At 56.1% G+C, this 11,435-nt stretch overlaps 1 protein-coding gene across 1 annotated transcript; it reads left to right on the top strand.

Moving 5' to 3' along the window:
- The first annotated feature begins 1,415 nt into the window (after positions 1–1,415).
- On the top strand, positions 1,416–11,218 carry rhoaa (ras homolog gene family, member Aa). Its single transcript, XM_038782098.1, has 5 exons — positions 1,416–1,498; positions 4,483–4,679; positions 7,498–7,618; positions 8,213–8,343; positions 9,182–11,218. The coding sequence occupies exons 2-5, from the start codon at positions 4,524–4,526 to the stop codon at positions 9,353–9,355; spliced, it is 582 nt and encodes a 193-aa protein (XP_038638026.1). The 5' UTR covers positions 1,416–1,498; positions 4,483–4,523; the 3' UTR covers positions 9,356–11,218.
- The last annotated feature ends 217 nt before the right edge of the window (positions 11,219–11,435 follow it).

The raw sequence follows: 11,435 nt of genomic DNA, 5'->3' as shown, positions 1-11,435 counted from the left end.
TCCCGGCTCTGCCCTCCCTCGGCCCCACCCTCCCTCTGGCCCTGCCCTCCCTCTGGCCGCACCCTCTCCCCGGCCCCTCCCTCTCTCTGGCCCTGCCCTCTCTCCAGCCCCGCCCTCCCGGCCCTGCCCTCCCTCTGGCCTTGCCCTCTCTCTGGCCCCACGCTCCCTCAGGCCCCGCCCTCCCGGCTCTGCCCTCCCTCGGGCCCACCCTGGCCCCGCCCTCCCTCTGGCCCCGCCCTCCCTCTGGCCACACCCTCTCTCCGGCCCCACCCTCCCGGCTCTGCCCTCCCTCGGGCCCACCCTGGCCCCGCCCTCCCTCTGGCCCTGCCCTCCCTCTGGCCACACCCTCTCTCCGGCCCCGCCCTCCCGGCTCTGCCCTCCCTCTGGCCCTGCCCTCCTGGCTGGCCCTGCCCTCTCTCTGGCACCGCCCTCCTGGCTCTGCCCTCCCTCTGCCCCACCCTAGCCCCGCCCTCCCTCCAGCCCTGCCCTCTCACTAGCCCCCCCTCCCTCAGACCCCACCCTCCCTCCGGCCCCTCCCTCTCTCTGGCCCCACCCCCCCTCCAGCCCTGCCCTCTCTCCAGCCCCGCCCTCTCTCTGTCCCCACCCTATCTCCAGCCCTGCCCTCTCTCTGTCCCCACCCTCTCTCCAGCCCCGCCCTTTCTCCTGCCCCGCCCTCCATGCGGTCCCGCTCTCTCTGGCCCCGCCCTCCCTCCGGCCCTGCCCTGTCTCTAGCCGCCCCCTCTCAGGCCCCACCCTCCCTCCGACCCTGCCCTCCCGGCTGGCCCTGCCCTCTGGACCTGCCCTCTCTCCAGCCGCGGCCCCCCGGCTCTGCCCTCCCTCGGCCCCACCCTGGCCCCGCCCTCCCTCTGTCCCTGCCCTCCCTCTGGCCCCGCCCTCCCTCCGGGCCTGCCCTCTCTCTAGCCCTCCCCTCCCTCCGGCCCCACCCTCCCTCCGGCCCCTCCCTCTCTCTGGCCCCACCCTCCCGGCTCTGCCCTCCCTCAGGCCCCGCCCTCTCTCCGGCCCCTCCCTCTCTCTGGCCCCTCCCTCTCTCTGGTCCCTCCCTCTCTCTGGCCCCACCCTCCCTCCGGCACTGCCCTCTCTCTGGCCCCTCCCTCTCTCTCTGGCCCCTCCCTCTCCCTGGCCCCACCCTCCCTCCGGCTCTGCCCTCTCTCTGGCCCCGCCCTCCCGGCTCTGCCCTCCCTCGGCCCCGCCCTCCCTCTGGCCGCACCCTCCCTCAGGCCCCGCCCCCTCCGGACCGGAACCGGAAGTTACTCCTGCGGTGAATTTTGATATTTCTGCTGTTAATTCCGGGTTCAGGCTGCAACTTCCGGCATGGGCCCCGCTTCCGGTCAGGGTGGCGACCGCCTTCCCGCCCTGACGTCACTTCCGGCTCCTCCGCTAGAAAAGACGCAATTCCGCCGCATTCAATCATTTCCGGTGGCGTCACATCCGGTCCAACCAGGAACAACGCAGAGCCACATCCACTCTCTGGACAGGGGTCAGTGTCTCTATCTGTGTGTCAGTCAGTGTCTCTCTCTCTCTCTGTGTGTTTCTCTCTGTGTGTGGTGTTTCTCTGTGTGTGTGTGTTTCTCTGTGTGTGTGTGTTTCTCTGTGTGTGTGTTTCTCTGTGTGTGTGTTTCTCTGTGTGTGTGTGTTTCTCTGTGTGTGTGTGTGTTTCTCTGTGTGTGTGTGTTTCTCTGTGTGTGTGTGTTTCTCTGTGTGTGTGTGTTTCTCTGTGTGTGTGTTTCTCTGTGTGTGTGTGTGTTTCTCTGTGTGTGTGTGTTTCTCTGTGTGTGTGTGTTTCTCTGTGTGTGTGTGTTCTCTGTGTGTGTGTTTCTCTGTGTGTGTGTTTCTCTGTGTGTGTCTCTGTGTGTGTGTGTTTCTCTGTGTGTGTGTTTCTCTGTGTGTGTGTTTCTCTGTGTGTGTGTTTCTCTGTGTGTGTGTGTGTTTCTCTGTGTGTGTGTTTCTCTGTGTGTGTGTGTGTTTCTCTGTGTGTGTGTTTCTCTGTGTGTGTGTGTTTCTCTGTGTGTGTGTGTTTCTCTGTGTGTGTGTTTCTCTGTGTGTGTGTTTCTCTGTGTGTGTGTGTGTTTCTCTGTGTGTGTGTGTGTTTCTCTGTGTGTGTGTGTGTTTCTCTGTGTGTGTGTTTCTCTGTGTGTGTGTTTCTCTGTGTGTGTGTTTCTCTGTGTGTGTGTTTCTCTGTGTGTGTGTGTGTTTCTCGTGTGTGTGTTTCTCTGTGTGTGTGTGTTTCTCTGTGTGTGTGTGTTTCTCTCTGTGTTGTGTGTGTTTCTCTGTGTGTGTTTCTCTGTGTGTGTGTTTCTCTGTGTGTGTGTTTCTCTGTGTGTGTGTTTCTCTGTGTGTGTGTGTGTTTCTCTGTGTGTGTGTTTCTCTGTGTGTGTGTGTTCTCTGTGTGTGTGTTTCTCTGTGTGTGTGTTTCTCTGTGTGTGTTTCTCTGTGTGTGTTTCTCTGTGTGTGTGTTTCTCGTGTTGTGTTTCTCTGTGTGTGTGTTTCTCTTGTGTGGTTTTCTCTGTGTGTGTGTGTTTCTCTGTGTGTGTGTTTCTCTGTGTGTGTGTGTTTCTCTGTGTGTGTGTGTTTCTCTGTGTGTGTGTTTCTCTGTGTGTGTGTTTCTCTTGTGTGTGTGTGTTTCTCTGTGTGTGTGTGTGTGTTTCTCTGTGTGTGTTTCTCTGTGTGTGTGTGTTTCTCTGTGTGTGTGTGTTTCTCTGTGTGTGTGTGTTCTCTGTGTGTGTGTGTTTCTCTGTGTGTGTGTGTTTCTCTGTGTGTGTGTGTTTCTCTGTGTGTGTGTGTTTCTCTGTGTGTGTGTGTGTTTCTCTGTGTGTGTGTGTTTCTCTGTGTGTGTGTTTCTCTGTGTGTGTGTTTCTCTGTGTGTGTGTTTCTCTGTGTGTGTGTTTCTCTGTGTGTGTGTGTGTTTCTCTGTGTGTGTGTGTGTGTTTCTCTGTGTGTGTGTGTTTCTCTGTGTGTGTGTGTTTCTCTGTGTGTGTGTGTTTCTCTGTGTGTGTGTGTTTCTGTGTGTGTGTGTGTGTGTTTCTGTGTGTGTGTGTGTGTGTGTGTGTTTCTGTGTGTGTGTGTTGTGTGTGTGTTTCTGTGTGTGTGTGTGTGTGTTTCTGTGTGTGTGTGTGTGTGTTCTGTGTGTGTGTGGGTGTGTTTCTGTGTGTGTGTGGGTGTGTTTCTGTGTGTGTGTGGGTGTGTTTCTGTGTGTGTGTGGTGTCTGTGTCTGTGTGTGTGTGGTGTCTGTGTCTGTGTGTGTGTGGTGTCTGTGTCTGTGTCTGTGTGGTGTCTGTGTCTGTTTGTTTGTGTGTGTGTGGTGTCTGTGTCTGTTTGTTTGTGTGTGTGTGGTGTCTGTGTCTGTTTGTTTGTGTGTGTGTGGTGTCTGTGTCTGTTTGTTTGTGTGTGTGTGGTGTCTGTGTCTGTTTGTTTGTGTGTGTGTGGTGTCTGTGTCTGTTTGTTTGTGTGTGTGTGGTGTCTGTGTCTGTTTGTTTGTGTGTGTGTGGTGTCTGTGTCTGTTTGTTTGTGTGTGTGTGGTGTCTGTGTCTGTTTGTTTGTGTGTGTGTGGTGTCTGTGTCTGTTTGTTTGGGTGTGTGTGGTGTCTGTGTCTGTTTGTTTGTGTGTGTGTGGTGTCCTGTGTCTGTTTGTTTGTGTGTGTGTGGTGTCTGTGTCTGTTTGTTTGTGTGTGTGTGGTGTCTGTGTCTGTTTGTTTGTGTGTGTGTGGTGTCTGTGTCTGTTTGTTTGTGTGTGTGTGGTGTCTGTGTCTGTTTGTTTGTGTGTGTGTGGTGTCTGTGTCTGTTTGTTTGTGTGTGTGTGGTGTCTGTGTCTGTTTGTTTGTGTGTGTGTGGTGTCTGTGTCTGTTTGTTTGTGTGTGTGTGGTGTCTGTGTCTGTTTGTGTTTGTGTGTGTGTGGTGTCTGTGTCTGTTTGTGTTTGTGTGTGTGTGGTGTCTGTGTCTGTTTGTGTTTGTGTGTGTGTGGTGTCTGTGTCTGTTTGTTTGTGTGTGTGTGGTGTCTGTGTCTGTTTGTTTGTGTGTGTGTGGTGTCTGTGTCTGTTTGTTTGTGTGTGTGTGGTGTCTGTGTCTGTTTGTTTGTGTGTGTGTGGTGTCTGTGTCTGTTTGTTTGTGTGTGTGTGGTGTCTGTGTCTGTTTGTTTGTGTGTGTGTGGTGTCTGTGTCTGTTTGTTTGTGTGTGTGTGGTGTCTGTGTCTGTTTGTTTGTGTGTGTGTGGTGTCTGTGTCTGTTGTTTTGTGTGTGTGTGGTGTCTGTGTCTGTTTGTTTGTGTGTGTGTGGTGTCTGTGTCTGTTTGTTTGTGTGTGTGTGGTGTCTGTGTCTGTTTGTTTGTGTGTGTGTGGTGTCTGTGTCTGTTTGTTTGTGTGTGTGTGGTGTCTGTGTCTGTTTGTTTGTGTGTGTGTGGTGTCTGTGTCTGTTGTTTGTGTGTGTGTGTCCCATCCTCCGTCTGACTTTCATTTCTGCCTTGTTCGCAGCACACACTCAGCCTGGGAAAGACTGACACCGAGAGCGAGCAATGGCTGCTATCCGGAAGAAGCTGGTGATCGTCGGCGACGGGGCCTGTGGGAAGACCTGTCTGCTCATCGTCTTCAGCAAGGATCAGTTCCCCGAGGTGTACGTGCCCACCGTGTTCGAGAATTACGTGGCAGACATCGAGGTGGACGGCAAGCAGGTGTGTAGCCGGGGCGTCCTGCATTTGTATATCGCCCTGCGTAGCTGGGCAAGCACCCGCCAATGGTGTTGCCTCAGAGTTAAGCGGATTGCTGGGTGGGCCGCACAGCAGGATCCCGGGAAAGGTGTGGGATTTCAGGAGCTGCCTCCTGGAGGGGAGGGGCTATCCGGACGGGACACTCTGCAAGGGCGATGGGAAAAGGCCTTGCATTCAGCCAGCTCCTCCGGCCAATCCGCTAGGATATTCTGTGACACATCTTCCCTTCCGGCCTGAGCAACTGGATGGATGTGGACAAGGAGGGCGGCATTCAGCCTTGCGATAACCCCCTTCCCCGGCCTTCCCCTTGTTAATCGCAAAATTTCAAGTTCCTAGGGGTGCACATTTCCAAAAATCTGTCCTAGTCTGCTCATGTCGACGCTACCACCAAGAAAGCACAACAGCGCCTATACTTCCTCAGGAAACTAAGTAAATTCAGCATGTCCACATTAACCCTTACCAACTTTTACAGATGCACCATAGAAAGCACCCTATCGGGCTGCATCACAGCCTGGTATGGCAACTGCTCGGCCCAGGACCGCAAGCAACTTCAGAGAGTCGTGAATACCGCCCAGTCCATCACACGAACCTCCCTCCCATCCATTGATTCCATCTACACCTCCCGCTGCCTGGGGAAAGCGGGCAGCATAATCAAAGATCCCTCCCACCCGGCTTACTCACTCTTCCAACTTCTTCCATCGGGCAGGAGATACAAAAGTCTGAGAACACGCACGTACAGACTCAAAAACAGCTTCTTCCCCGCTGTTACCAGACTCCTAAATGACCCTCTTATTGACTGACCTCATTAACACTACACCCTGTCTGCTTCATCCGATGCCGGTGCTTATGTAGTTACATTGTATATCTTGTGTTGCCCAATTATGTATTTTCTTTTCTTCCCAAGTACTTGATGAGCTGCTTGCTGAAAAATACTTTTCACTGTACCTCGGTACACGTGACAATAAACAAAATCCATTCACCTTGGCCTTGAAAATATTCCCGAGGTTAGGCCTCCCCCGCCTTTTGAGGAGAAAGGCTCGAGTCCTGTGACCTGGGAGAAAGAATTTCCCCTCGCCCCCGTTTTAATCGGACAGCCACTTAGTTTAAAACAGTGACCCTCGGGTTCTAGATTCTTCCACAAGAGAAAACATCCTCGCGTCGTCCAGTCTGTCCATACCACCTCAGGATAGTGTGTCTCAAATCGAGTCGCCCTCACTCTGCTAAACTCCAGCAGATAGAAGCCCGGCCCCTCCAACCCTTCCTCAGAGGACACCCCGCGCATTGAGACCGTTTGTCATCACTTAACTGAACCGGGACCAACACGTTTACATCCTTCCCCGAACCACCTTCTCCGCCAACAGCCAGTGTTCCGATCGGGAGGTGGTCCCGTATCATTCACTGTGACATTTTTAACTTCCTGACTTCTGTGCACACTTATTTCCAACCATTCAAATCCCTGCTCCATTTCCTGGTAAGAATGTGTAATCAGAGCTGTATAACACTGGGGTACAGTACTGGTGGGGACTGGTCTGTCACTGTATAACACTGGGGTACAGTACTGGTGGGGACGGGTCTGTCACTGTATAACACTGGGGTACAGTACTGGTGGGGATGGGTCTGTCACTGTATAACACTGGGGTACAGTACTGGTGGGGATGGGTCTGTCACTGTATAACACTGGGATACAGTACTGGTGGGGTCGGGTCTGTCACTGTATAACACTGGGGTACAGTACTGGTGGGGACGGGTCTGTCACTGTATAACACTGGGGTACAGTACTGGTGGGGACGGGTCTGTCACTGTATAACACTCGGGTACAGGACTGGTGGGGACGGGTCTCTCACTGTATAACACTGGGGTACAGTACTGGTGGGGACGGGTCTCTCACTGTATAACACTGGGGTACAGTACTGGTGGGGATGGGTCTGTCACTGTATAACACTGGGGTACAGTACTGGTGGGGACGGGTCTGTCACTGTATAACACTGGGGTACAGTACTGGTGGGGATGGGTCTGTCACTGTATAACACTGGGGTACAGTACTGGTGGGGACGGGTCTGTCACTGTATAACACTGGGTACAGTACTGGTGGGGATGGGTCTGTCACTGTATAACACTGGGATACAGTACTGGTGGGGAAGGGTCTGTCACTGTATAACACTGGGGTACAGTACTGCTGGGGACAGGTCTGTCACTGTATAACACTGGGGTACAGTACTGGTGGGGATGGGTCTGTCTGCATAACACTGGGGTACAGTACTGGTGGGGATGGGTCTGTCACTGTATAACACTGGGATACAGTACTGGTGGGGACGGGTCTGTCACTGTATAACACTGGGATACAGTACTGGTGGGGACGGGTCTGTCACTGTATAACACTGGGGTACAGTACTGGTGGGGACGGGTCTGTCACTGTATAACACTGGGGTACAGTACTGGTGTGGACGGTTCTGTCTCTGTATAACACTGGGGTACAGTACTGGTGGGGACGGGTCTGTCACTGTATAACACTGGGGTACAGTACTGGTGGGGACGGGTCTGTCACTGTATAACACTGGGGTACAGTACTGGTGGGGACGGGTCTGTCACTGTATAACACTGGGATACAGTACTGGTGGGGACGGGTCTGTAACTGTATAACACTGGGGTACAGTACTGGTGGGGACGGGTCTGTCACTGTATAACACTGGGGTACAGTACTGGTGGGGACGGGTCTGTCACTGTATAACACTGGGGTACAGAACCTGCTTCACTAACAGTTGCTGTTTTATATTTTTGCCAGGTGGAGTTGGCACTCTGGGACACTGCTGGTCAAGAGGACTACGACCGCCTGCGACCTCTCTCGTACCCTGACACAGATGTGATTTTAATGTGCTTTTCGATTGACAGCCCTGACAGTTTAGGTATTACACTGTTACTTACCGCAGTTCCTTCTCCCTCGAGGCCCGCGGTTATTGTACCAGGACTGAAAGAGTTAAAACATTCGGCCAGGGCACTTAAGTGACATTGTTTGGTCTCCTCCTGTTCCTGTGTAACAGGCTGGAGAGGGGCTGAATGGGCCCCCTGCTCCTGTGTAACAGGCTGGAGAGGGGCTGAATGGGCCCCCTGCTGTTCCTGTGTAACAGGCTGGAGAGGGGCTGATTGGGCTCCTGTTCCTGTGTGACAGGCTGTAGAGGGGCTGAATGGACCTCCTGCTGTGCCACTCGTTTGCCCCAAGTTCCTGTTGGTGGCTGTAATTGAAATTGCCTCTGTCAACATGTCATGCTGTGATTGCATCCTTCATGGTGGCGCCCTCCGCCTCCCGTGCCGTGCTTTGGCGCCCTCCGCCTCCCGTGCCGCGCTTTGGCGCCCTCCGCCCTCAGCCTCCTGACTCCGCAGTTGGATGAGGTTTTGGTTCTGGCGCCCCCCCCCCCCCCCCCCCCGGAGTTCTGCCTGAATCGCGGCTGGTAACCTGTGCTCACTTTTTTTTTCCTCTTGCTGCCCTCTGACCCGGACAGAGAACATCCCCGAGAAGTGGACGCCGGAGGTGAAGCATTTCTGCCCCAACATCCCCATCATCCTGGTGGGTAACAAGAAGGATCTGCGTGGCGATGAGCACACGCGGCGGGAGCTGGCTAAGATGAAACAGGTCAGCGAACCGGCGCCTCCAATGGCCGCATCTGGGGGGGGGGGGGGGGGGAGAAAGAGTACGTCCCGTTGTTCCCTGTACCTTCCCGGAGTTCCGATGGCAAATCAAAGGATTTATTATTTAAATGGTTCGCAACTCGAATATTGTTGAAAAAACAACATTTGCGAAAGTCTTTCTCCTCTCGCACCATCTACTGTTTTCAAGATCCATTTCCGGGTTGTGCCCGTCACTGCCTCAGTCCCAGCGTTTATTGCCCGTCCCTAATTGCCCCTTGAGGAGGGGGTGGGTGAGCCGCCGCCTTGAACCCGCTGCAGTCCTGTGTGGTGTAGGTACACCCACTGTGCTGTTAGGGAGGGAGTTCCGGGATTTTGCCCCAGCGACAGCGAAGGAACGGCCGATATATTTCCCAGTGGGGATGGTGAGGGGCTCGGAGGGGAACCTCCAGGTGGTGGGGGTCCCAGGTATCTGCTGCTCTTGTCCTTCTAGATGGTGGAGGGCGTGGGTTTGGAAGGTGCTGCCTAAGGAGCCCTGGTGAGTTGCTGCGGTGCATCTTGTAGATGGGACACACGGCTGCCACACGGGCTGGTTTAGCACAGGGCTAAATCACTGGCTTTGAAAGCGGACCAAGCAGGCCAGCAGCACGGTTCAGTTCCCGTACCGGCCTCCCCGCACAGGCGCATGTGGCGACTAGGGGCTTTTCACAGTAACTTCATTGAAGTCAACTTGTGACAAGCGATTTTCATTTCATATTTCCCGTGGTCATGCCCCCTCCGTTCCCCCACCCTCGGGACAACCCCCTTTATCGCTCCCTTTTATTTATTTATTTTTCCTCCCTCAGGAGCCGGTGAAATCTGACGAGGCGAAGGAGATGGGCAGCCGCATCAACGCCTTTGGCTACCTGGAGTGTTCGGCCAAGACGAAGGAGGGCGTGCGTGAGGTCTTTGAGTTGGCCACACGCGCCGCCCTGCAGGCCAAGAAGACAAAGAACAAGAACACATGCCTCCTGCTGTGAGGGGCTCAGAGGGAGAGGAGCTGTGTGCCGGCGTCCCCCCCCCCCCCCCCCCCCCCCCCCCCCTCCACTCCTCTCCCACAGTCCTGATTACCCCCGTTGGATTGAGACCCGGCGCAGAATGGCGTGACCCACTCTCCCCTGGTGCAGAATGGCGTGACCCACTCTCCCCTGGTGCAGAATGGTGTGACCCACTCTCCCCACGCCTCTCCGGCGCAGAATGGCGTGATCCACTCTCCCCTGGTGCAGAATGGTGTGACCCACTCTCCCCACGCCTCCCCGGCGCAGAATGGCGTGATCCACATCTCCCCGGCGCAGAATGGCGTGACCCGCTCTCCCCCACATCTCCCCTGGCACAGAATGGCGTGACCCACTCTACCCCACATCTCCCCCGGCGCAGAATGGCGTGACACACATCTCCCCTGGCGCAGAATGGCGTGACCCACATCTCCCCTGGCGCAGAATGGCGTGACCCGCTCTCCCCCACATCTCCCCTGGCACAGAATGGCGTGACCCACTCTACCCCACATCTCCCCTGGCACAGAATGGCGTGACCCACTCTACCCCACATCTCCCCCGGCGCAGGATGGCGTGACCCGCTCTCCCCGGCGCAGAATGGCGTGACCCACATCTCCCCTGGCGCAGAATGGCGTGACCCACTCTACCCCACATCTCCCCCGACGCAGGATGGCGTGACCCACTCTACCCCACATCTCCCCCGACGCAGGATGGCGTGACCCGCTCTCCCCCGACGCAGGATGGCGTGACCCGCTCTCCCCCACATCTCCCCCGACGCACGATGGCGTGACCCGCTCTCCCCCACATCTCCCCTGGCGCAGGATGGCGTGACCCGCTCTCCCCGGCGCAGGATGGCGTGACCCGCTCTCCCCCACAACTCCCCTGGCGCAGGATGGCGTGACCTGCTCTCCCCCACATCTCCCCTGGCGTAGGATGGCGTGACCTGCTCTCCCCCGGCGCAGGATGGCGTGACCCGCTCTCCCCCACATCCCCGGCGCAGGATGGCGTGACCCGCTCTCCCCCACATCCCTGGCGCAGGATGGCGTGACCCGCTCTCCCCCACATCCCCGGCGCAGGATGGCGTGACCCGCTCTCCCCCACATCCCCGGCACAGGATGGCGTGACCTGCTCTCTGCCCAAGCACTCATTAATCACAGCCCAAAGAATCTGACAGATATATTTTTCCACATCCCAGTGTCCCCTGGCACCGCCCTGACTGCGAGGTAATCGCAAGGCCCCAAAGTGGGGAATTGTTTCATGGGTTGGGGGAGGGGGGGGGGGGGGAGAGGGAAGAGAACGAGTCCTTCAGACTCTCCTCGCACCCCAATCCCCACCTTCCCTCGCGCTTCCTTTGTGCTGTGCCTGGAGTTGCCGAGTGGGTTTAGTCATAGCGCCGGCCCCCGTCAGTGCCTCCAACAAGCAGCTGTTCTCTGTGCGTGAGCCCCGGAGAGTGGCTCCCAGCTTGGGCTGGCGGGGACCCGGGCCCGGGGATCCGACCGGCCCATCGCTGCACCCAGGGTTTCCGCAGCACCCGGAATATTCACCCCGAGGCCTTGGACCCCCCCCCCTCGGAGCCAATCTCTGGGCGGGAGCGACGGTCACAGTCCCCAGGCTGTGGGCCACAGTCAGCTCCATTCCTCAAACACCAGCCCCTGACTGTCATCCCTCGCCAGCCGGACTCACTGTAAATCCATTAACCTCCATTGCAAATCTCAATATCCCTCCGACACCCCCCCCCAAAACCAGGCTTCCTAACCCCGTGCTGTCCCTGTCCTGGGAGTGTTTGATGGGGACAGTGTAGAGGGAGCTTTACTCTGTATCTAACCCCGTGCTGTACCTGTCCTGGGAGTGTTTGATGGGGACAGTGTAGAGGGAGCTTTACTCTGTATCTAACCCCGTGCTGTACCTGTCCTGGGAGTGTTTGATGGGGACAGTGTAGAGGGAGCTTTACTCTGTATCTAACCCCATGCTGTATCTGTCCTGGGTGTTTGATGGGGACAGTGTAGAGGGAGCTTTACTCTGTATCTAACCCCGTGCTGTACCTGTCCTGGGAGTGTTTGATGGG

Source organism: Scyliorhinus canicula, chromosome 21 (assembly GCF_902713615.1).
Source record: "Scyliorhinus canicula chromosome 21, sScyCan1.1, whole genome shotgun sequence".
Lineage (NCBI taxonomy): Eukaryota > Metazoa > Chordata > Chondrichthyes > Carcharhiniformes > Scyliorhinidae > Scyliorhinus > Scyliorhinus canicula.
Note: the sequence above shows the minus strand (reverse complement) of the source record. Positions and strands in the feature narration are given on the sequence as shown.

Excerpts from the sequence above, each read along its gene's own strand:
- rhoaa (XM_038782098.1), top strand. The coding sequence starts at position 4,524 with ATGGCTGCTATCCGGAAGAAGCTGGTGATCGTCGGCGACGGGGCCTGT. Across the intron at positions 4,680-7,497 it reads TCGAGGTGGACGGCAAGCAG|GTGGAGTTGGCACTCTGGGA; the intron begins GTGTGTAGCCGG and ends TATTTTTGCCAG. Across the intron at positions 8,344-9,181 it reads AGCTGGCTAAGATGAAACAG|GAGCCGGTGAAATCTGACGA; the intron begins GTCAGCGAACCG and ends TTCCTCCCTCAG.